The sequence below is a fragment of the Hyposmocoma kahamanoa genome, unplaced genomic scaffold (genome assembly GCF_003589595.1).
Source record: "Hyposmocoma kahamanoa isolate Upper Pololo Valley unplaced genomic scaffold, ASM358959v1 99879, whole genome shotgun sequence".
Lineage (NCBI taxonomy): Eukaryota > Metazoa > Arthropoda > Insecta > Lepidoptera > Cosmopterigidae > Hyposmocoma > Hyposmocoma kahamanoa.
In genome coordinates, this window is record NW_020656077.1 from 4822956 (window position 1) to 4848932 (window position 25977).

The following is a 25977-nucleotide window of genomic DNA, read 5'->3' on the forward strand; positions in this document are numbered from 1 at the left end:
GTATACTAGGTATTTCAAGAACGAGTGGAATTGTGGGACAGAGAAGAAATCATACCGTGTTTTTGCGCGAAAAGCAACCAGTTTATGAGAACTAGCGGGGGAACGGGTAAGGGGCGGTGTCAACATTGTTGTGTGTCGAGTATGAAGTAGAGGCGGTTTGGCGCATGCCCCGTGCGAGGCAATGGCCCCGCGGCTTGTAGCGCGACTTGTTGATTATTCACTGCTCTCCGAACGAGCTAACCGACAGGTCGTGCGGACTGGGCTTGAGCAACGCGAAAAGTACAACATGGTGCAATGTTAAAAGTTTGAAGTATGAACTAGTGTATTAAAATTGATAATGGGAGGGCAGTGAAGTGTAAATAGTGTTTATAGTAGTACTGTGCTACTAAGTTAAGTGGTAGTTGTATGTTTATAAGTTGGTTACAAGTTAGTTGGAACTAGTTTTACTTGCACCACGCGTCTCGCGGATTGTATTTGAAGAATGAACGTTATTAACGCGATGTGTGTAAAGTAAAGTTATTGAATTGTGGGATGTGCGTGTGACTTTATCGACTTGAAATTTCTGGACGAAACTTCAAAATGCGGTGCCTGGTGCTGGTGTTTTTAATTGCGGCGGTAGTCGCCGATCTGGGGAGGCGGTGTTCCGAACTCAATATCACCGTCGACGAAGGTAAGTAACTTTTTACCTGCGTTGTGCATGCTCACCGCTCGGTTTGTGTCGTGCTTTGTTCTAGGTCCATTCATACTTCTCGGAACGCTCTTGGAAATTTTTGGAGAAAATTGACACTATTCATAAAAACTTGCTGTGGTCTCGTTTCAACTTGATAGCCCGAGTCTTTCTTCCATGATTGTGTCATTACATGAATATTTGCTCGATGAGTGGCTATTACATTTCTAGCTATTGGCGTGAACGCCTTGTATCACCTATATCCGCGTAAATACGATAGGAACTTGATAACGCGCGGCGAGTTTGTCACTTTTATTTAGTGTACCTTTGGCATTTACTTATTTTGGTATGCGATTTTATTACATGTAAACGAAAAAATAGGCATATTTGCTTTTTCGACTGGGGTACGTCGAATAGCTTCAAATTATTTTTTACGACTTTTGCTCGTCTGATCTCTAAATTGTGATTTCCAATGTAGCGCCGAAAATTTCTATTTGAACTTGGGTTAATATTTCGTGAAGTAAAACAGTAGTTGACTATAAGGGAATCTAATAAACCAAGTCTAACACCATTTCTTCACCACAAAATCGAAGTCATGAATCATAACTATTTATTGTTACCTATTCTTGTCGGAAGTGACCGGCCCTTTTTAATTCCAAGGATACCTACCAGCCATTCTCACGAGTAAAGTTAAAAACTAACTCAAAAATAAGTGGCAATCCTCTTAAGTATACCAAAATAATAAATTTTCGCCTAATATCGTTGCGAAATCTATGATGAATCAACTATAATGGTTATGTGATTCATCAACAGTTATTACAATGAAGAGAAGAATGCCTCGAAAGCAATTTTTGAATAGAAAAATGCAGACAACTCTTAAGTCATTTTTGGTTTATTTTGTGGGCCAATAAACCTACACCTGTATTGGTTAGAATTGTAATTTTTCAAAGTAACGTCGGATTTTACATTCTATTTGTTATTCTTTGCGTTTTCATTGATGCATGAGCTTGACGTTTTAATCACGTACTACGTTTCCTCATATGGATCGTTAGCTTTAAAAAACTCCGAGGAACCCATATTCTTGTAAAGATAAGAATATTGAGAACAAATAAGTATTGACGTTGAATATCCATTATATTCCTTGATCGAGTAAGAAAAAAGGAAAGCCGCACGAAAATTAAAAAAAAAACATGTAGATGGTGCAAGGACGCCCAACCACCACTATGATTTCAATGTTCCGAAAACAAAGAAGCTCACGTTAAAAATGTAGTTTTAACAAGTCAGCGGCCGTATCTGCTTTTCTAACACAATACTTCGATTAATTACGTTACAGTTGTTACAGTGGAATTGTGCAGTTAGAAACGTATCGATAGAAATTTATTATTTATCACAGTTCGTTGGTAAAGTTATTTGGAAATACTTATTGAAAACGCCCATTCATCAAATAGAAACATGTACCTTAATCGTCATTGCAATTTACTGCGCTTTATAGTAAAATAATTGTTTATACACGTAGGTATATCACGATGGACCAACAGTAGGCATGGTAGGCGCGCGAGATTAGTATCAATCGTGTGTCAGTGTGAAAACATCAAATTACATCATTATTGAATGTAGGTCAACTGCATTATTGAATTATAATGTGCTACGCAAATTAAATCGTGTTTTAACACAACAAAACAGTATGCACAATCTAATCTAAAAAAATAACATTCAACGGAACTCAAATAACGATTCTTGAAGTTGTACAAATGTACTGCAAATGTTACGTCTGTCAGTAGTCACGAGTGCATAAATTCCCTCAGATCTAAATAGATTGAATTACAACACCTTTTTACCTAAGTATTGACTACATTAAATTACGTCTCTCAATTTTGGTCACGTCAACCCTTGGCGACCTGTTATTAAAATTTGTAGGAAATACCTTTGTTTGGTGACAAATGACAGTAATAATGTAAGAGTTTGGTTTCGTGTCCGCCCATCAAATTTTTGCGTGCATTCTAATTTAAAAAAATATTCAGTTATTGTCCAATTTTTTTCGTCTAATTTATTTTTTACAGCTTAGAAATCAATGTTGTTTAATTTTGGCAAACGTATTCCATGTTATTATTAGTAGTTGTTTTGCTTGTCTAAATGTTTTAGTCGTTTAATGTTATTAGAAGTTATCAGAATCTCATGATAAATGGACACATTGAACGTCGTTTTTGCCAGATCTTGGCACAATAGGAACTGTCAAAGAGTAATGGGAATGATTTTGCCTAAAAATAATTACGTATCTATTGCAGTTACTGTAATAATTAGTAAGTACGGTTATTAATTCTATACTGTACGTATTTTACATTGCAACCTTCCTCTCTAAATTGAAATCGAGGAAATTTGCGTACATATGAATTACAGATTTAATCAGAGATTTTTTGTCATGAGATTCTTGTAACTTATGTTGAAAATCATGTTATTTGTTCTATTTTCAATTTGAGTACAGACGCAAAGGTAAGTCTGTTCCAGAGAAAGGTACCACTGAGCAGAAGAGTGGGTTAGTGGAATCTTACAAATTTGAATTTTCCGAAGTTGTTCTCCAATATTACTCACTCGTTGGTTTAACGTTATATATAATCTTATTTAAGAGCTAGACTCTTGTCGGTGTAGCCTTCTCCACTCCTTACGGTTCTTAGCCAGTTCTTTGACCTCTTTATAGCTCTTCACTTTGATCTTCTTTTTTATTTGTTCACTATACGCCATTCTTGGTCTTCCTCCTTTGTCTTTTCCCTTCAATTTTCCCCCAATTGTCACTTTCTCAAATTCGTCACTATGTAAGAAACAAGTTATTCTAAAGTAGGATAATATAGAATTATTGCCTAATTCGCTAACTTTGCTTCAAACGCAAGTTTAGTTTTCATATTTACATATATTACGAAACAAACAACGTAGTACTATTTATAGTAACTCTATATTATATTAACAAAAATGAATCGGGCATTACTAGAAATTGAGTCGCTAATTTCTTGTTTCAAGCTATTTGTAAAATGCCTTGCCTTGCCTGAATATAAGTAGAGACTATTCAAGATAAGCATTCAAACTTTTGCTTAAGGGGCTTTGTGTTTGAAGCAAGACAATGGGATATAACTTGAGCAATATTCTTAGCCCCAACGGTATTGAATGATCGACGCGTAACGACGCATGAGCGCTATGCAAGATCAATATTGTTGTTATTAGGTATAAATGATTATCTAATCTGTGTCATACATAAACAACGCATTTGCAATTTGGTAACTTTCAAGAGATGTTGACAACTAAAGTTTTTTTTGCTTAACAATGACACTGAAACTAAATAAGATATCTACAACCCCTATTATAGGGGCTTGTAGATCTCGTTTTTCTGACACGTTAATAACTCAATTTCACTAAAATGTAGATTACGTTAGTTATGGTTAAAGTTTTGTTTCAACTTTCTTGTTAGGTATTTCAAAGTGATCAACGCCAATAACTCTAATCCAAAACATCCACTATTATATTTATTATTATTATTGTATTGCATATAGTAGCAGTATCTGCTCTGTAACTTAAATACTGTAGCGGACTGTACCAGCTGGTTCGGGGGGTGCTATCAAAGCGTGAGCAAGACCAAAGGAAATGGACTTAACAGTTTAATATAGTGCAACGCGCCGCTATCAACCAAAACTGAACAATAGTAAAGGCGTCAAAAACACGTTTAAATTTAGAATTTAAACTTAAAACTAAACTTAAAAAAAAAACAATATAAAATATATGTGCAAGAAAGATTTGTAGCGACTGCTACGATTCGGTACAAATGCACATTATTAAATTTCGATGCATCGAGGTAACGTGGGATATTTTATTTCACCGATGGCTAGTCAGAGACCTCAATTGAAGTTTTGTCCACTTGTTCGCTGTTAACCCTCGCATAACTCGAGCCAACAATAATAATTTCCTGTCCCTAGTACAATAAGTCATTCATTAGCCTTAATTTATTCTCCTTGCACTCACCTCACATTCACAATTTAAAATATTACATTCCCAGTGTTCCCGCCACTTGTCGCACACGTCGCTGCGTGCGCTCTAGAAAATTGAAAATACGCTAAATTAAGCTAGCAATGTAAAGTGCCCTTTACGGTCGGGTCTGTTGTTCGGGCGCTGGCTTGATTGGTATGGCTTCTGTGACACGGCTGCCTGCGCGGTGACGTCACCGTGTAACCGGACCGAGCGGCGGCGGTTGGCCGCCACGCGGATAGGCACGGACACGCTTGTTCAATTCAAAATTTAAACGAAAAACCGTCAACCTCAACAAATAAATGTAGGAAGAATTTGTATGCGTGTGCGCATCCTACTTTGCTATTCAAACAGTATTCTCAGGTCGATTGTTATCCACGCTTGTCCTGTGGCCGTTATCGATTTAGTGATAACAAACGTAGCCCATGTCGATTGCGCAACACCACCAACTTACGCGAGTAAATTTTTCTGACAATCATGATTTTCTGATTACTCCTCGTTTTAATTCGATGGTCATAATTTGTATAAACATCCTAACGTTAAGTTTTGACAACGCGGCTAAGATATTTTCGTTACCCTCTTGACTAATTTTGGAATGGAAACTCAGTTGCTCTAACTAAATCTTACACGCCTAAATGGATGTCCTTCTCTTTTTTCTTGTACAGTAAGACATGTTCAAAGTATTGTTGTTTTATAATATATTCCTCCCCAAAATGAGAAAGTGTGCGTTTATCGGAAATGTTACTTTCAGTGAGCTTGATAGCAACAACTGAGGCCTGAATGTAAATTTGTAATCATTCAAACTTAACTACCGCGTTTGCGTTAAGATTTTTATTTGGATATTAATCACATGATTATTAGGTTTAAATGAAAATCTTTGTAAACGCCATAGTTAAGATAACATATTTGAAAACTTACTCTAAATCCCCAGGCATATATACGATCCGATCAGGTTAAAGTAATATTATTAAATATTAATACGCGCGAGACGACGCAACTGTCGCGCTATACAATCGCAGGTAATAATCTATCGATGGCATGTAATTCGATCACGCTGTCTTCGCAGCCGCTGTCAACTTAAGTAGACACCTAATGGAAATCCTATGTTTTGTTCCTAAGGGAATCACCACACCTATTGATACGGAATTGCATTAAGCCGGTCAGAAAAAGTCCATGCGATTAGAGCGAAAAAGACGATTCGTTCCGGTTCCGCTCCGACCGCCGATGAAACCACAATGTTCATTTACCCCCTCGTGGTGATTGCATACAACTACGAGCCCCTCAGGGAACACCACCACAGGGGACCCATCGGCCAAGGGAAGTCCTCAACGACCCTGACGACCCTATCACTCTCGCTACTTTAAAGGCCAACCAGATCGCTAATCATTTCATCTGTACACGCACCAACCGTCTCCGCCGGCGAGGTCGCAGGAGGTTCCAGCACGTACACTAGTAGATTCTCTGCTATAGCACGCCTTTCTGGTGGAAGTCCCCAGTAGCGCCCTGAGCCGAAGTCCGTGCCTACTTGGGCGCCCTGAAGCCTGCTACTTAGTTTTAACTTTAATTTTTAGTTTATCTTTCGGACTATGAGTCAAATCCATCAGCGGTCAACTACAAAATGTCCTTCACGAAAAAAAGTTATTTTCGCTCTTTTACATGGACATATCTGAAATCACACATCTGAAAGGCTTAATGCGATGTCGTCTCGAAAGGTGGGGTGACTCCGTAAGTAGACAAAGCATTGATCGTGTACTTTTAGTTTTTGTTAACCGACTTCAAAAAAGTAAGAGTTCTCAATTCGACTGTATTTTTTTGTGTGTATGTTACGCGATTTCTTGGTCTTGACTATTTTGATGATTCTTTTTTTGTTAGAAAAAGGGTATGTACCTCGGTATTGGCCTCATTTGAATTTGAAAAATATTCCACCATTTAATATGGTGGCAAACTAGGTCATGAATCCTGTTTCGCACACTTTCCTATAATCGATTTCAATAAAACTTGGCAAATAGATGTACTCTTACGACGAACTTTTGAGATCGGTTTTTTTATAAGAAGTTATTTTATTCATTCTTGAATTTTCGTGCATACGTGCACAGATTGTAATCTATTTAAAAAAAAAGCCACGCTTCAAATGATATTGTAACGTTTCCCATTTCCTCAATTGGCCATTACATTTTACTACCTCGGAAATGTTAGAGAAAAATGTTAAGAGAAAACAAGGGGATATTACCTGTATCCAACTTGATAAGGTAAACTGCTTGCCTGTGAATTTGTTACCTTCATTGCTTAATTCTAATATAATAATAATAATAATTTTTATTTATCTAAAGTCCTACATATGGCATCGCTGTCGATTAGACACGAGTTGGAGGAAATCCATTGGGACAAGTTGCAACGGAAGTAAGTTTTTGAAAACTTATCTTGGGTCTCGGATGTATCTACAGTATTGAATGGGGCAAGACCAAGTTTACTTAAAAAATCTGTTGGAATTGGCTAGCATCCTGATTGCGACTGTAGTCCACGGAATAACTGACGATCAACTCGTAAAAGAAATAACTTCTTCCCTATTTCCTAGAAACCGCAAAGTTAAGGTCAACTACAAGCAATCGATCAAATGAATTTTTCGATTCTGATAATATATTTGACATCACACGAACAGGGTAATTACACCATCTGTGTAAGACAATAGATCCCTATTAGAGGTACATCGGAGCTATGTGCCCCTGGGGGCAGGTCAAGGTAATAAACCGAAAGTTGCCGAAACCCTTCCAACTGTTGATACAACAAGCGTTTCCTCAAACAGATCTTATTGCAATCGAAAAAAGGGACGCTTTTATTGTCTCCTTTCGATTGAAGTTTCCATTTGATTTTTGTCGTAAAACTGCTATGACACCAAGCGCTTATAACGCCCTATTCTTCCTTTACTTTCATTTTACAGAACGCAATGGCACAATCGCAAAGATCTTAGGAGCATTGCCACTGTGCCCGTCGGCCAAGTTGACAAGTCCCATGTGCCTGTAATTTCACCAGCCATCTTACCCTTCAGAACCGGGACACGATAATGCTGACATTACTACTTTGTGGCAGAAATATATAAGGTGGCAGTTCTTCCCTGGACGAACTCTTTCGCAAGGGGCTCTACTGCTACTAAGCTGTTTGTAACGACATAATTTAGGATGTTTTCTGCGCAGTCTTTTCATTTCTTCATTTTGTCGCTGTGTGGAGAGCAATTTGGGGCTTCCGCTATTTCTTAGTGAGTAAACGTTAAATATTTGTTTTACCATTTACCATAATTAAACCATAGCACAATACATCCCTATTAAACGATCATCGGTATTATTCCCATGGGCATCGTTTCGACAAAGAGCACAGCCGTTACTCGTTCAAAAATAAACACCGGTGGTTACAGGATTGCTTTAAGTGACAAAATTCTAATTGGTTCTTTGCGAAGAAAGTGCTAAGGGAATAATGTTAAATAAAATTTGATTTTAATTAGCTTAACGTTTACGTTATTTTGCCAGAGCCGATTCGACGCGGCGTCTGTCTGCGTGTGGAATTTGCGCGCTTAAAATTAATATGAATAAATTAAGAACATTTGACACAGGTCCAACGTTGACAAGCGCCCGATGGCGACTGACGGTGCAGCGGATGGCGCGGCGTGTCATTAAACCTCTAGACAATTTGCAATTTAATAAGTATAGGGCTTCAGTTGAAAACTAAAATTTAGCTGGTTCTCTATAGTAGGTATTTAAAGTGACTCATCACCATCTAAGTATTATGTGCAAACTTTCAGTTTAACCTGTTTTCAGGATTTTATATGATCGGGTAAGGTACATTCTATCGTGTAAAAAATAGCGCGTTCTTTAGGTAATATCCTTAGGTGTATCGTATATATTTTGTAAGACCGTTATTTAATACTAAATACTAGTATATTGTCGTTGTATATTAATACTAATAATAGAATTTCATCTAGCAAAACAGCTTTTCCCGCTTATCCTCCGGCGACGCGTGACGCGCCGTTAAAGTTGGGCAAACAGTTAGATAGGGTAAGACGTGAAACGCGCGTGATCATTGTAACGGCATCCGATAACTTCCGATTGCTACTGCTCTTACAATGGAGCCTTAATGTGACAAGTGCGGAGTGTTCAAACGACCGCCTTCACGGTTCAGAGCAGATATTTAATTTTAGAAAAGGAAACCTGAAGCTAGGGAGACGAGGCGACATTTTTGTTAATACATCAAAATCTGTGAAATAAAAAAATGTACTTAACCATTACCACTAAAGAATTGTTCCGACAATAAAGCAGTGGCAAGCGCAGTGTTGTATCAATATAATGAAGATCATCTAATGCCCTTGTTAAGTTAACCCGCGCGGCCACCGCTTCACAATGAGCGGCAGCATTTGCGCACTCGATGATTGCTTATTGTACACCGCTACAATACCCAATCAACGTACTTCATTTTGTCAGAACACCATTTCAGAGCTTTGCTTCTCACCGACAACCGCTATAAGAAATATACTAAAACTTCACTTTGCACATGTTACAAGAAAAAATGTACGATAAGAGTACTTCATAGCGGTGTAACCTGGAGGTCTACCACGAAACACGAAGCGACGATCGGAGATCGTGTTGTGACATAAGTATTTGTACCTTATTATATTATTATATTATCTATTATCCGAAACGTCAAATGACAGCTGTCGTATCTAATTTAGACATTACTTTCAAAGTAAAACTGTCATTTATGTAGTAGACTTCCTTTTCATACCAACGTTTTAATTTTTCAATATTCAAATATTTCACGAAGCGAAACAAAACACTGTTTAATGAAGGTATTGCCTAAAGTGCAGCGTCGTTTTGTTAATATTGAGTATTAACAGCTGAAATCGAAATCTAAATTCTATTCACGACTGTCATCATCCTAAATTCCCCGTTCGTCTTCCTTTTATACACGGATATTTCGCTCAGACCCATAAATGGCACCATTAAAAAGCTAAGATCGGGGAAAACGGAGCTACTTAAATATACTTTGCACGAATGCGCAAATTGATATAAAAATACTTCATCTTTTGATATCTGCTCGGGTAGGGTAGAGTTGGTTACAGGAGACGCGCTATTTTATTGCGGCACACGACGTTTTGCGGTAAATCTAGTACGTGCACTCGTGCTGATTTTACCTACAAAGGCTCACTATTAGAGCTGTTACACACGGCGACTTAAGCAGCGATTCAGTCCTGAGGCAATGGTGATGCAGTCGCTAATCGTCTATCTTTACGCACAGGCGCGACTTACATTTAATAAAATCTCAGTTATGACTGGTAATGACAAGAAAGAAGGCAATACCATGTTTGAATAAACCGGTTTTTATTAAAAACCTATGTTTGTAGAACGCAAAACTGCGCTGAGCTAGTACTCCTAAGTGGTCATACACGCTTAAGCAACGATACAATAACTTGACGAGTCTGCATCGATGCCGCGCCGTCCCGCGTCTACATCGATGCAACCGCCTATATCGTAAGATAGTGTGAAGTGGAAGTGCAATCACGCGTTTGTATCGTTGCCAAAAGTCGCGGTGTGTAACAGCTCTTATATTCTCCAAGTAGGTACCTACGTCTTTAAGTGTAAAATAGACTTTCATTGTGTAAAGAAGAGATCACACTTTGCTAGTACCAATTGTATGTTTGATCTAAATCAGTTAAAAGCTGCCAATGTTTCTAGAAATACGACCGTTATATGAAATAGATTCAAAATTCGCTGAAAAATTTCGAGGTATCCGAATGAAGTTCTACAGGTCGTCACACGGCTATGCGACACAGAGGGAAAGTACTTTAAATGTTGTACGTAGAATATTTTGCTTCACGACACATTTTATTTTAAAAATGTTACTTGGTTCATCTGAGAATCGAACGGACGAAATGTGAAAAAAAAAAATTTTTACACTATACGTGTATACACGTTACATTATAAAATGAAAAAAATGTCTGTCACTTCACGATTACAAGCGCATTTGTGGAACAAAATGCCGCTCCACATTTTAGCAAATGAAATAATCTTGACCGTCGAAGTAAACTCGTTGCTTTTGCAAAAACCTTGAAGAGCCCTGAAAAATAGTACTTGCGTTTTGAAACTTAATAAAAAATACTTTTTTAAATCACGAAGTGAAAAGGATTAAACGGATAAGAAGTTCACTAGTAACGGCGACGCTGTTTTCAACGCGTCATAGATATTTTCGCATGTTTAGAAATGAGAAACTAAAATTTAATGTAAATTAAAGCCAAAGTGGACTTAGAGGAACTTCTCGAAAAGACTCGAAGATACGTCGCATCGATTATATTGTCTATATAGGTATTTCAACTTTACCCTCTTAAATTTTCTTCAAAACTTTTCAGTCTCCATATTAAATCCGCGGTTTTCGAGCAGACATCGAAATAACGTACAGTAATTTCGTAATGATGACTGCGCGTAAGTTCAAATCTACATACGAACTTTTAAGAAGCAATCAAAACTTCACTCAGACATGAAACAGCCATTAAGTAGTTCCACTTGTAACATAACTCATCCTCAGTAAACGGCGTGATCCGCTCAATTAAGGACCAGGCCCCATATGGCGCCACGCAAGTGCCAGGACGATTTACACTTGTTTTTTCAGCGACACGCGTTTTACTCACGCGTGTCAAACACGTGTTTGTTTCCCTATGACTTGTTATGAAACCCCCTGCACCTCTTCGCCTCCATCCATATCGTCGCCCGCAGGCCTGTTGACAACGATCCAAATGTGGACACCACCCGCCATGCCCACTGTCCTTGCTTTTGAGCGTGTGTTGCTTTATGTATAAGTGTGCGTGACCACAAAAAACTGAACCTTAGGAGCAGTAGCTCTGTGCAGTTTTGCGTTTTCCAAAGATAGCTTTTTAATAAAGCCGGTTTATTCAAACATGGAATTGCCTTGTCATTAACTAAGGTTTTATTAAATTTAATTTCCGTTGTCGAGTTAGATTACTAGGTGCTTTACAATGAGACGATTTGTTACAAAGTTAGTGCTAAATTAAAAGTAGCAAGAGAATACGTACGAAACAGCAGTAATTTGCACGACATGAAATGGTACGAACTGCGGTGTGTGACTCCAGACAATAGTGAACAATGTCTAGTAGAATCATATTTCAAGTTGGCGCTCCTGCTCTGACACCCTCTACGAACCTTGTTTTTGACAGCCGTTTACCATTATCAAATTATGTCAAGCGCCTATGTCACTCAGATGACATATACGTATTTAATAAATGTATTATAATAAACTGACCGAATCCAAAATTGTTGTCATTATGCAAATGCTGGCCGTTCCATTAACGTTCTACAATATCGTAATGTTATAAGTAGGTGCGAAGCGTTGTCGGTGCCAAAGAAGTTATACGACATGAGTTATAGTGCGAATATCTTGGAAATGAATTAAATTAAACCATTGAAATGTGACGTATACTAACAAAACTTGTGGTGAAAGAGTTTTGAGCCATCTTTACAACTTTGAAACTTCTTAGTGAGAGCTATTTTACGAACTGTTTTATTCTAAATATACAATGGTTTGTTGTAGTTTATTTCTCAAAACTGTTGCAAAGTTAAAAATAAGCTAAGTCAAAAACTTAACCGCTAAAACGTCAATGATAGAGCACAAGAAAGGAAATTTAAATTAATAAAGTAAGTAGAACAATTTGGGACGCAAAAAACACACCCGAACCCAATGATGGCTACACTAGCTAAACGGAACCTACTAGCATATTTGACCTGGGTTTTTTCTCGCCGCGCCGTCGCCGTCACGCCGCCAGAGTGCCGACGAAAAAGAACTATGATGCAATTACAGGAAATAAACCGACAATACGGAGGGTTTCTGGGAATGTAACAAAGGTTCGAAAGTTGGACACGAATTTCGCAAGTTTGTTGCTAGACTTATAGGTGAGTCAAGGGCCAACCGCGTGTGTATCAAGCGCCCACTGACATCATTAAATGTTAATGGTAGCGGGCAAATTTTATTTGGTGAATAGTGGCATTACTATTCACCCGTAATGAACTAGCGTTTTTACTTCTAAACTTTTGTTAATTTTTCCTTGCAAATAATAGGCAACAGACATTTTGCTCTAAATCTGAAGGAAGGTAATCGAATTAAAGTAAAAATAGAACTTTTCGTACCTTAAGTGTACGTTATCTGAGCTAGTTAGATACTACCCTAATTAAGGTAATTAGGGAGCATCGAGTTGCCTAATAACCTTACTTCTCTCAGATAACTAACGCCTTACTAGTGGGAACGAGGAACAGAATACATTTGACTAAACAAACTCTATTCAATTACGGTTCTTAACAGGCAGAGCGTATAAGAATAGCCGTTAAAAAGCAACTAAACGAGCTATTGATGTTGGGTAGTATGCACTTGAGTACATCCATAGACGAAGGAATGAGTACACTTAGTTGCTTCAAAGAGATCAAAACTCGCAAAGCAGCTAGAAACAGACTATGTAATCAGATTATATCTGTAAATTTCTTGGTACCGTGGAGTGGTATCGTCGAAGCGTAAACATCATTATTAGTTATTCCACGTTGAACTTAGGGGATGCAGGAACCTTGAGCGCTCCGGTCGACCAATCACGATGCGCCGTGGCCTGCACCCACCTGCCGCGGCGTCGGTGCACAAAAAATGTACACATTTCAACAAGCTTCTTAAGGTTGCTTTAACTCGAGTTTTGGTATAGGTGTATTATATTGACTTGTATATGTATAATACCTAAATAGATTACTTGGAGAATTTATCTAGCAATTAGTAACTGGGAATACTTGAATTTTGTATCTTTATGAAAATGCTTTAATAAAATAATGTAAGTTAATACGACTCGTCATTAACTTGTCCCCTTAATTGAGTTAAATAACTAATTAAGTGAAACGACTGATTGAAGAAAACTTTCATGGATCTCTTACGGATGGTGTTACGGCTAAAAGTCGTTTTCGTAAGATCTGCTCATTCGTTCCTTAGCTCAGTTGGAAGAGCGTCAGTGACGGTATGCTAAAGGAGCGGGATTGAATGATTTTTTCTTAGTGTTCGAACTTTGTATTATTAATTATAAGAAGCTAGTACTCACAAAAAATAATTAATACTAATTAACTTCGTTTAAGTCTTCCGCTGCCTCTCGTCCTTTCAATATTCCCTTTTATAATACTTCTAAGAAAAGTGTGGAATCAGATACCCAAACGTATTTCCCCTGATATTATCTAGCGTCATTAATAAGCTTCTCTTATTATAACGTATAATTTAAAATGAATTGCTTTTGAGTGATTAATTTAAAATTGGGTATTAATTTCTGAATCTGCGAGTATTATTCAAAATTAGTCTGAATTTGAGGAACATGTAACCTATACTGACAGTTTAACCGCAACGGTATGAAATGTAATTAGTGTAACTCGAGTGCAGCGAGATATTTTGGTTTATGATATTTTGTTTTACCTGACCACCGACAGACACGGAGGATCTATTATTGTGCAAATTTCGTGGTTCACAAATGTATTGTGTGTCATTTTTAAGTCAACGAACGGATGAAATGTGGTCGTGCTTTTGTTATCGGCACCTTTTTACTTCGCTTCTGAACTGACTAATTGCAAGCGGCATTTTTTATTTATTTAAATTCACCAATGCTTAATAGATTCGGTTACTAGAACAGTTCACACAAATTCAAACTTACAAGTACACTGAAAACGAAATTGTTATCAGTCCGTAGACAACATAAATTAATATTTACTGTGCAAAAATGGCAGTCGTAACCATTTAAATACCAAAGCGATAACTTTAAATCTCTTTCCTGTAGTAATTTGGTTTAGTGCAGATACGCGCTTTTTACCAATACTACTTACGCAGCTTTGCACTATCAAGACTTGTTAAGACAATTATTATCAATCTACTGTAGGAAATTAATTTACAAAATAAATACTTATAGTTAATTACAACAATACTACATGACAAATAACATTTAGCTCTGTGCGCGAAAATTGCAATATTAACTCCTTGAACCAAGGCAATGAGACTGCGAAGAAATCCATCTCAGAAGGTGGAGCATTGACGAACAAACGGAGAATTTAAACCGTGGATACTTTTGCGCAATGAGGGGTGAAAAAGATTTATACGGTACCTCGGCAGACGAGAAGGTATTTTCATTTCCGAGAGATGTTGCGGACTATAAATTTTTTTGTTAACTAATTTATATAAGAATACTAGGTCAAGCATTTCGCGTCGCAAATTAATTGAGATATTTTGAAGAACTTGAGACGGGTGTCGTACGATAAACTCTTCTTACCCAAACCTCGTAAATAACTAAGATGTCATAAGAACCTTTTCTCGTTCAAACATAAGAGAGTGAAACGCATAACGTGGCTTTTAAGCAATACTCGCATACTCTAAAATCATCCTTACAAAGCTATTGTACGTATAATACAATATATACATGGGCATACACTTGAATTTATATCTTAAGTGCCTTGATTTGCTCTTAACTCTGTACGTTAGACTAACAAGATTATAAACGGGAGATGCCCTTACTAAAAAGCTATTCGCGTGATTTATTACGTAATGTTTTTTAGTAAAATGACGTGCAACCCCTATCTGACTGCCCTGCTCCGCCGTTTGGCGGGAACTGGCAAACCAATAACGTTTTGCTCACCCCTCGCCTCTCCCTCGCAATGTTCCAGCAAATTCTCGTTTAAAGTTTTGTATGTAGTACCAGCTGCTTTGTACTAAGAATGCGGCTTGAAATACGAACTTGAAATAAGATTATATATAACTAAATATATATATATATATTTAGTTATATATAATCTTAAAGTTAATGTATTATATAATATCCTATTATATAACATTTTTCCATTGACTTAAAAAAATTTGATAAATATGTATATTTATCCACAATTTAAAATATTTACAGTACATAATATATATTGCCAATGTTCCTCGGCAATCATCGGATTTCCGAATGTACACGAATATTAATTTCCATGCCCATTATTATTAGATTTAAAATGTATAATAATTTGAATTTTGAACGACTTACTTTATTGTTGTTTTGTTTTGATTTTCGTGTGAACTATATAGAGCTGTAAACTATTTACCTATTTTTAATAACGTTTGCTTCATGTCAATAAGCAAGTTAACAAATGTATAAAGAAATTGCTATTTTTCCGGTTATTAATCATTTCAAATCTTTTTTTTCTTCGTCTGACAAAGTACACTGTAAATTATCTGTCGTCCCTGTGACTTTAGCAGCTTAACTCCCATTGTATAATAAATAAATACGTAATAGCAACTCTATATACTTCCAAGTCGTCTGAAAGCGTTCGGTCTGTACCAAAGGCAAAGGGCAATTAAATAAAACCCGACTACAACCTAAACACGAAGTTTGCCGAGGGACAGTGAGCAAATAAAAGCACTGTAAGTCCTGTTTAAAAATTCAATTTTGGTTTTTATTTAGTTTGTTTTAAAATTGAATTTAAAACAGAACCTAAATATTGTGAAACAGCCGTGAAATGTCAAAACATGCTCTGATAAAAAATTTTTGGAAATGGCGTTTACGCCCTTTCTACGAAACATCAACGATATATAAGCTTTAGTAACAGTAGAACTGCTATGAATCTGTTGGTCCAAAATACCTTACCTATTTCTGCCGCCAAGCAGGTAATGTAAGCATTACTGCGTTCCAGTTTTGAAGGGTAAAGGCGCTGGTGAAATAAAGGAACTTAGGACTTGTCAACTTATGTCTCAGGGCGACGGGCGTAGTGACTAGCACTGCAACTGCTATGGACAGGCGTATCGCTCACCATCAGACGCACGACTTGCTCAGCCCGTCGGTTAGTAACTTTTATATTTTCTTAATTTTTTTTTAATAATATTAAGTGACGGGACGAACTAGTCGTGAGCCTCATGGTGAGCTACGCACCTGTCCATAACAGTTGCAGTGCCACTCGTAGCTTTAAATGGCAAAGATCTGAGGGGCATTGTGCCTCTAATTTCACCAGCACCCGTACCCTTCAAAATCGGAACATATTACTGCTTGGCGGCGGAAATTAGGAAAGTAAGGCAGTAATGTGGACAAAAAGGATTGTAGGAAAGCATTGCTTATTCTCAGTCTTGCTTACTTTCAGCTATTAGACCGGCAAGCGGAGTGTATCCTAAACACAAAGTAATTATACAGATGCTGTCTGTGTTTCACTTAATGTAAAAGATATTATATTGATTGTAAACGTAGTCAAGGTGACCGTGATTGTTTGAATATACAAATACATTTAGATACGAAAAAAGAGTTTCATATCCTATTGCGAAAACTTAAGAACTCAATATAATATTGTGTTTGTATTTTCGAGCCTCATTAAGTTATAATAAAGTTGATGTTAACAATTAAACGAGTCAGCTACTAATTAAAACTTGTATTAAATTAAATTAAATATTAAATTTTGCAAGTGACGGTAGAGTAATCTTCCGAATGAATTTTAGACTTCTTTAGAGCTGCTGTTTTAACCCATTTTTATTCACTTCCTAATTGTTCCGGAGTGAAATAAACGAGGGTGGAATAACAAAATGAAATTTGCTTTTAAATGGTACAGACAGACTACTTGGTGACTATAAAAGACATGTAGCCAAGTATATACGAAGACCTAGGTGACGTAACGGTGCTCAAATTTCGAACCCAGTTTAGTTAGTAGTAGCAGTAGACGTCCTTGTGAAGGAGTTCGTCCAGGGAAGTGTTGTCACTTTACCTATTTCTGCCGCCAAGCAGTAGTGAGTGCATTACTGCGTTCCGGATTCGAAGGGTAAGGGAGCTGGGAAATTACAGACACATGGGACTTGTCAATTTATGTCTCAGGATGTCTGGCGCAGTGGCAGGTACCCCTCAGATCTTTGTGATTTAAAGCTCTGAGTAGTATTGCAACTGTTATGGACAGGCGTGTCGCTTGCCATCAGGCGCAAGACTTGTTCGTCCCGTCTCTTAGTTATAATAAAATAAAACACTACAGAACCACCCTAATATGAGTGTCGAAATATCGAAATTTCGAACCACGCCTCGACAGCAGACAATTTCAAACTGTTCCGTTTCTTTAATTGGTTCAGCCGGAAGTCGAAATCGGGTTCTATTCATTTAGTACACAGAGTAATTAACCGTTGTGCCACCGATGACGTCGTATCTTCAATAACACTATCACTGGGTACGAGAATTTTCGCCTTTAGAGTTTATTTTATTTCATATATCGTGTTTGAATACTCCATATTACTCTTTAAACTTAGATAACGACAATGGTACAATAATTAGGGTAATTAATTTATACAAAATAAATAATGATGAATGATGATTAATATTTACAAAACAAAATATTAATTTATTGTTAATAGATAATTAATGAATTCTCCTATTTATATACGAATAAATTATGACTATCGATAAGTACGAGAAAGGATCCTTATGGCGCTGATATAAAGTGGGTTTGTTGATGGATGAGTAGGTCCGGGGTTCGATTCCTGATAGGATTTATTTGGGAAATTAACTTTTTGAATTGATTCTGGTCTGGGTGTTCTGGACAGTGCTCAGAAGTGAATTCCGTTGCTCATAATACTACTTGGGGACTTTGTCTAAGACCAGCTAGTTGTCTGATACATTTTGCACTATATCATCATCATCTTGTCGCAGTCCTATAATAAACGCGCTCGGCGTGTTGTCGTAATACAGTTAATTAGACCCGACCCGCGCCCGACACGACACGCGCCCGACTCGACCCGCCCCCGACCCGATCCGCATCCACTCTCTGTGTGTTACACGTTTTAAACTGAAACTAAATAAGATACAAAAAATGATGAATTGACTCCAGATATTGTGTTAATAACTCAATTTCGTTAAAAATGTCGATTACAATACAATACAAAACAAATTTACATTTACGATTACGTTAGATGATAAGGAGTGCACATCACATTCGTTGCTATGATTTCAAAGTAAGTAACTAAATAGCTTTTGTTATGGAGATCAGAAACAACAACGGTACCTCAAATATTCAGACCCGAGACAATGTAGAAAAGTTAGTTTCTTCATTGACCCGACCGGGGATCGAACCCGGAACCTCAGAAATGGCGACACCATGAAAACCGGTGTGCAAGCCATCACGGAGGTTGTCAAGTTGCTTGCCTCATCTGGGAGTCGAACTGACCAAATGTAACGAGTGTTTCATGTTGTTCCTTTAAATTAAGATTGGTACTATGTTACTTTTAAGGAATCAATCCGTATAATTAACCCTTTGGAGCGGCGACATAAAAATACAGGTTTTTTTTTCACATTCGGTCTGTTATATTATATACAATATAACAGACAGGTGAAACAAGCGACTTAAGGCCCATTTAGATGGGGAGAGTTTCTCGCACGCTTCGAGACGAAAACTCGTAGGCGATTCTCGTAAGCAATAATCGCCATAAGATTATCGTATCATAATGTTTACATTCAGGCAAGAACTAAAATCTCGCCTACGATTATGTCATACGAGACTCGTAAGCAACTTAATCGCCTCCTCGACTGTTTACACGGAGAAATATGTAGTAAGGAGATTCTTGCTTACGAGTTTTCGACTTGTCTAAACACGATCTCGTATGACATTTTTTCAAGTTCATACGATTATCGTACAAATCGGTTCGAACCGTTTTGAGTGCGAGAATTGCCATTCGAGTTCAGTGATTACTGCGGTATTGACTATGGATATATCGAAATGACGCAAAAATCATTCAAATTTGGAACTGCTGATAATATTAAGTTCATTGCACTGTATAGAAATATAATTTTGATTTATCATTTTTTTTTTTAAATTATATAACTACTGACACAAATTCAACTGACAATTATTATGATAAATTTATAGGGCGAGTGAGTGCGTGTGTGAGTGCGTGAGTGACTGAGTGAGTGAGTGCGTGCGTGCATGCGTGCGTGCGTGCGTGAGTGAGTGGTGAGTGAGTGAGTGAGTGATGAGTGAGTGAGTGAGGGGTGAGTGAGTCAGTGAGTGGTGAGTGAGTGAGTGTGTGAGTGGTTAGTGAGTGAGTGAGTTGTGAGTGAGTGGGTGAGTGAGTGGGTGAGTGAGTGAGTGAGTGAGTGAGTGAGAGAGTGAGTGAGTGAGTGAGTGAGTGAGTGAGTGAGTGAGTGGTGAGTGAGTGAGTGAGTGAGTGAGTAGGGAGTGAGTGGGGAGTTAGTGAGGAGTGTTTATTGAAAAGTACATTTACTTGAAAAGTCGTGTCGGCCATCTTGGATTTAGAAATAAATGCTATGTTCGTAATGAGCACCCCCAAATACCTCAAAAACGATACCCAACTTGCCATTATTTGAAAAGTGCGGGCACGATTTTTCATCCTGGATTTAGAAAGGAGTGCCATATTCGTTACGAGAGCACCCTAAATACTATATTGCCCACGCTATATTCGACCACAGAGGCACTCACTCACTCACCGTTATTTGAAATTTTTTTTTCGCTCTTGTTCCATTAATTCTTGTCTTAGAAAAGCAGTGATAATCAAAACACCCTCGCGCGCTGCACTCGTGGTAGAAACGGCTGGCACAGAAACTCGAAATACGATTTTTGCTTTCGAGTTCTGTTTACACGGAGACGTTCAATATTGGAAGGCGAGGAGATTATCGCTCACGTGGACGGTCGATAATCGCAAATGTTTAGACGAGGAAAGTTTTTTTATATTCTTTCGATAATCGTATCTTCGAGACGAGAAACTCTCTCCATCTAAATGGGCCTTTAATCTTTGACGGCATTATTACTTTAAAAAAAATGTCATCATGAAACAAAATGTCGTATCTACAATATTTAAAGTACTTTCCCTCAGTGTCTTATAGCCGTAAGACGTCGTGTATAATTAAATAGATAAATTGTAAAAACTTAAATCACTGATGTGACAATTTTGATGCACGTCATGTTGTTTATGGTTACAGTGACTGCTTCTGCTGTTGGCTTTGGTGTGCTCTTAAAAATATATAATATAAAATCACAGATTTATTGATCACGACTATTGAATCTATTAACAAGTGATATTAAACGGAGATTGAAACATGGGAGTAACCTATGTGGAGCTATACACGCTTTTATAGGCAATGAGAACTTGTTGAAAAAGGTGCGTCAGAGTATTCAACGGGGCCTGCTGTGCGTACCATGTGTGTACGCATTGTTGGCGCTTTCAAATCAGTCTTTCCATTTACGCAGATTCAGAGACATTTGAGGTGTTATAAATGGCAAGAGAGGCGAGGGAAGTCATAAACTAGGGTTTCTTAATCTTTTTCTAGTCATGGACCCCTTTCAAAATGTGAAAGAGCTTACGGGCCGTTTCCGTGAAGATGAAGAAGACGCAATTCACGCTGGTTGCATTGACGCGCGTCTCGCTCGCTCCAATAGTGGACAGCAGTCAAAAGGCGCGAAAATTCAAAAAGGTCACGCGCATTATGAACTCGCAACATGTTGTTTATCAATTTGTATATTAATGAATTATGTTAGGTAGTCTCGCCATGGATCCCCGGGGTTCATTTGACGTGCCCCTTAGGGGTCCATGGACCATAAGTTACGAAACCCTAACCTAGACAAAGTGATATAGATTAGTTAAAAAATTATGTTATGTCATATCAGGAACTTGAAAGTTAGGACGCTGAACAGACATATTCGGCGATTACTCCACCGAGAACCTCGATCAGAAATAAAAATAATAATATCGCAAACATTAATAAAATAAAACTTTTGTAAAAAGAACTTACAGTATTTGTATAAATGTTAAATATAACCGGGATCATTTGTCTTCCTTGAATGATATTTGGACCTATGGCAAGTCAGCCATGTTTTTTTTCTGTTTGGCAAACAGAAACTGTGGCAATACGTCACTGACTCAAAATAGCAAAAAAAATGATTATTATAATTGATACATGTTGATCCGGCTGGATTTGAACCAGCGACATTTTTTCGCCTATCGCTCTTCCGATAGATTATTATTAAAATCAATGTGAACATTAGAGGATGTATGTAGTGTTTATATTATATACATTGTTACTGGCTTCGTTCCACCTCATAACGCCATTAATAGATTATAATTACTTACACCAACTACTTTTTTGGAATTGAAACTCAAGATACAGAGTCTTTCTCAAAATTGAATTCAGAAAATTTATGTACCGAGTTGGAGACCCAAAGATTAGCAGCTATCTTGCGCAACGTAATGGCTTTTTTATATACAAAAGAGGACACGCTGTTATCATTTTGGGCGTTTATTTCATTCATTTAATCTAACTCGACCCGAATCTAACCGAGCTAGAGAACCTTTTGAATAATGTTTATATAGTTTTTGTAGTACATTATTTGAAGTTTTGTAGTACATTTTCAAGTATTTTGACTGAATGACATCCTATGGAACGAGACTCGAAGAAGAACTCCTGAATGCGAGTCCCCCAAATGTGGTTGAACGAATGACCCTTAGTAATAACAGAACAATGATGGGATATTCGAAGTTCTCATGCAACAATAAGGGCACAAAAACATAATAATCGATTCTCAGAACAGACATACATACAAGTACTAATGAGTCACCGGTTAGTGACGGTATTTTAAATCGTTCGGTTTACGCCATAGTCTTCTTCCTTGTCTCAGACGAAAGCAGTATTGACCGATAATGCCGCTGACTGAAAAAGAAATGCATCACATGAAATTTTATCGTGACAGTTTTTCTTAAAATCTTTTTCATAACAACTGATAACGTTATAAGAAATAGGGTTTGGTCATTGAGCCAGTACTTCGGTATATTGTTCGAGTAATAGGTAAAATAGCAACAGATAGATAAGTGAGATAGCAAAGTTTTATCATAAATGTTCAGTTCTGAAAACACTAAATTAAAATCATTAGAAGTATTATCTATTTTGAACGAAAATTATGACTAAAATTCAAAAAGTAAAGTGTGGAGTCTTACTATTTGTAATCTTAACACGCTAACGGAGTTATTCCTCGCTGTAACCGGTTTTACTCCGAAAGTGGAGCGTTGCCCCCATTTCTAGCGAAGAGCTTGTGGTACTTTTTGATTTCTTAACGAGTTCATAGAGCCGAGCGAATCGGTTGTTTTTTGAAGCGTTTGGCCTTTAAAGCAGGTTGTTTTTTACTATTATCGTTGAAATGTTAAATGATCAAACAGGTATTTGCCATAAAATTTCTTGGACTCTGAAACGTGAATACAGTGGTCATTATTAGTGATAGCCGTATATGTGATAGCTAACGATATAATTGATAAATCAATAACCAGTTACGGAATTTGTTGACCAGACATACTCTATTGTACGTAATTAATATCCTTTGACTATTTATTATTAACCAGTTTTGACCAGAGGTTCGTTGGTTATAGCTATCTTTTCGTTTCATCAACGATGCCGAAACAATGTTTACAAAAAAGGAACTATGTATAGTTATAGGAAATGAAACAATTTTTCCGGATTTAAATCGCGTATATTTGTTTTTTCAAACAAACCGATGTTTTGGGCCCTTTACAGGTCCCATGGTCACGGTTGACTGAGGTGGTACAGTCATCAACCAGTTTTGTCTAATATTAATGCAAACCACCCTATTTTTTTCACTATAGTTACCATAGTTATTAATTAAATACCTTATTTTTAATTTTACAAAGAAAACATTCCAATTTGCCCTTTATTAATTAATAATAGAAATTAGAATAGATTAAAACATATTAGTTATTACTGCAGTCTTATGTCTGTTTAGGATTTTTCATCAGAGGAAATATTGGATCCTAAACTGGTGGTACAGAGAAACCATCTTCCCTGTTGTAATTAGGATGTTTTTTAATTTCAAAGGCCTCTCCTAGCATCCTGGGTAGATAACGGACTTCTTTTGCAAGGACCTGGGGTTTGTCGAACTTCATTGAATGTCTAGGTTTATCCATGACATGCTCGCAGACTGCAGGCTTGTGTTTGACATCGGCTATATGTTCTTTGACGCGGGTACAAATACTTCGCTTCGTTTGTCCAATATAAGAGAGACCGCACTCACAGTCAAGCTTGTGAATTCCAGCAACCTGTAAGGGGATGTTACATTTCCCGGGTCTGAGAAATCTTCCTCAGGGGCTTGAAATAGGTCTTGATAGATGCACGCCTGAGGACTCTTCCGATCTTGTCTGTAACATCTCTCACGTAAGGTAAAATGGCAGGTCTTCGCTCGACTGTTGGTGGTTTCACAAGGGGCCTGCGGCATTGGCGTGGAATTTTCAACTTCTTCGCATGTGGGACTTGCTTTATATGCTGAAGTTCCCCTGCCTCCCCTCTCTTGAACGTCGGTTTGTTTGGAAAAACAAATATACGCGATTTAAATCTGGAAAAATAGTTTCATTTCCTATGTGTAGCAATTGCGAAAACCTATGAACTCGATATAAGTATAGTTATTTAACACTGCCGGGCACAAGAAATGTTGGAGAAAATTTTCGACAAAACACACAAAAGACATTTAAATCACTAATTGAAATGAGAGAGCTCGCTTAGCATATTGTTGGGCAGGTTGCAAAATCCTTAGTCGTAAATTTCGCTCAAATCCTCAATCGTAAGTTTTGCACAATTTCCTTTCAATTTCACCTGGTGTTTTCTTTTCATTTTGACTTGTTTACCCAGGATGCCTCCGGCACAATGCGTTATCTTGTTTATTGCTTACACCCATTTTATTTGCTCGTTTATTATGCTCAACTAAGATCTCTGTCATCTGATGTAAGTCCAAACTTCCGAACGCATCTGTATGCGTTCGATAATGTTATTTACCTAATCGTCACCAATTCGTCGTCATAGAACCGCAGCTTTAACAGCTAAGACACATTATCTTTAGTGCATTTTGTAAGTTTGTACTCGACTGTATTTGTATTTATGTTCAATGTACTGTTTGTAATAAACTAGTCGAATCGTTTTTGCGTTCCAATTTGTGAAATCTATCATCACGGATCTAATAGTCATAATGAAATAATTTAATTGGCTCATAAAATACCCATTCAACGGTTTTCTTTTCTTTTTCTTTTCTCTCCGAGCTTGCAAATTATTTGCAATAAAGCCTCATTTAATTGCCAACACTGGCCACTCGAATAGGGATGCGTCGTTGTAAATAATGCTTTCTTCAACCAATAAGAATGCCGTCTTCATATTTACGTTTGAGTATATACATTATTTATTTGTTTGCCAAGCTTTCTTCCGATTTCTTATCTAACAATGGCATTTCCGAATCAAGGCCGGATGCTTAGTATGCTCTCCTTCATTATGCTTATTCAATTTCGTTTGTAACCTAATCTACATGTTATTGAATAATGTTGTTCAATGATTTATAAGACAAAGAAATCCCTTGATTAGTCCGTTATCGATTCAAAGGAGAGATTAATCATTTGCCTTTATAGGCTTTTCGACATTACCTATCTAGCCTGTATGTAATTCACTGCATTAATTGTTTACCTCGGTGCCGAACCGTTACCATGCCGGATTCGATTCTCGGGCCGGGAGAAAAATTTGTATGGCCTACATTTATTTCTCTCGTGAGTTTGGGTGTAATTTGGTTGTCTACGTGTGTGTCCATGGCACCCGCAACACAGGGTTTCCCTAGTGTTGAGTGTGTGCGTTATTATTATTATAATTCAGTCTGAAGAGTGTCACTGAAGAATGAAGACGTTACAGTCGTAAATATAATTTTTGGGAGATAATACGTAAATTCCGAACTCGTTCATCATTTTGAACCATTTCCGTGCAAGAGAGGCACACAAATTGTGTATTTACTTCGAAAATTGTTGTAAAAGAATTGTGTAAAGTCATCTCCAGTAGGCTCGAACGGGCTTCATTCAGAAATGTTTTAATTCTCATGAACGCACGAAGCGCTTAAAACATCCTATCTCAATGAAGCTCTCAGTGCTGATGTAAAAAGGATGGAAATCTGAATATCACGCTTAGGTTGAGTTTAAAGACGGGAGTTTTATTCCGAGCTCCTTATCGTTGTGCCCAGTCTTGTGACACTAGAAAATTTCTGCTTTCCATTTTTGAACATAGCTTAAATGACACAGGCCTTTTATTCTGTCTACTTTTTATTACGTAGGTATGTTGTTATGTATAGAAACTTGTCTTCAATATGTTAGGAACCCTGCCACCAAATTATTAATCTGACGTAACTTCTATGGTTTTGGATTTTTGTATTACATTACATGATCTCTAAAGACAATAGAGAATCGAACATCTTTGGGCTCTAATACCTCAGGAT

General features: G+C 37.4%; 1 protein-coding gene across 2 annotated transcripts in view; it reads left to right on the forward strand.

The window, feature by feature from the left end:
• Positions 1-187: 187 nt before the first annotated feature.
• The window catches only part of LOC113239517 (DE-cadherin), a 280147-nt gene continuing 254357 nt past the window's right edge, over positions 188-25977 (forward strand). For both annotated transcript variants that reach the window (XM_026476556.1, XM_026476557.1), the window contains exon 1: positions 188-670. In XM_026476556.1, the coding sequence (XP_026332341.1) occupies positions 580-670 (91 nt within the window). In that variant the 5' untranslated portion in view covers positions 188-579. The remainder of the gene's footprint in view (positions 671-25977) is intronic.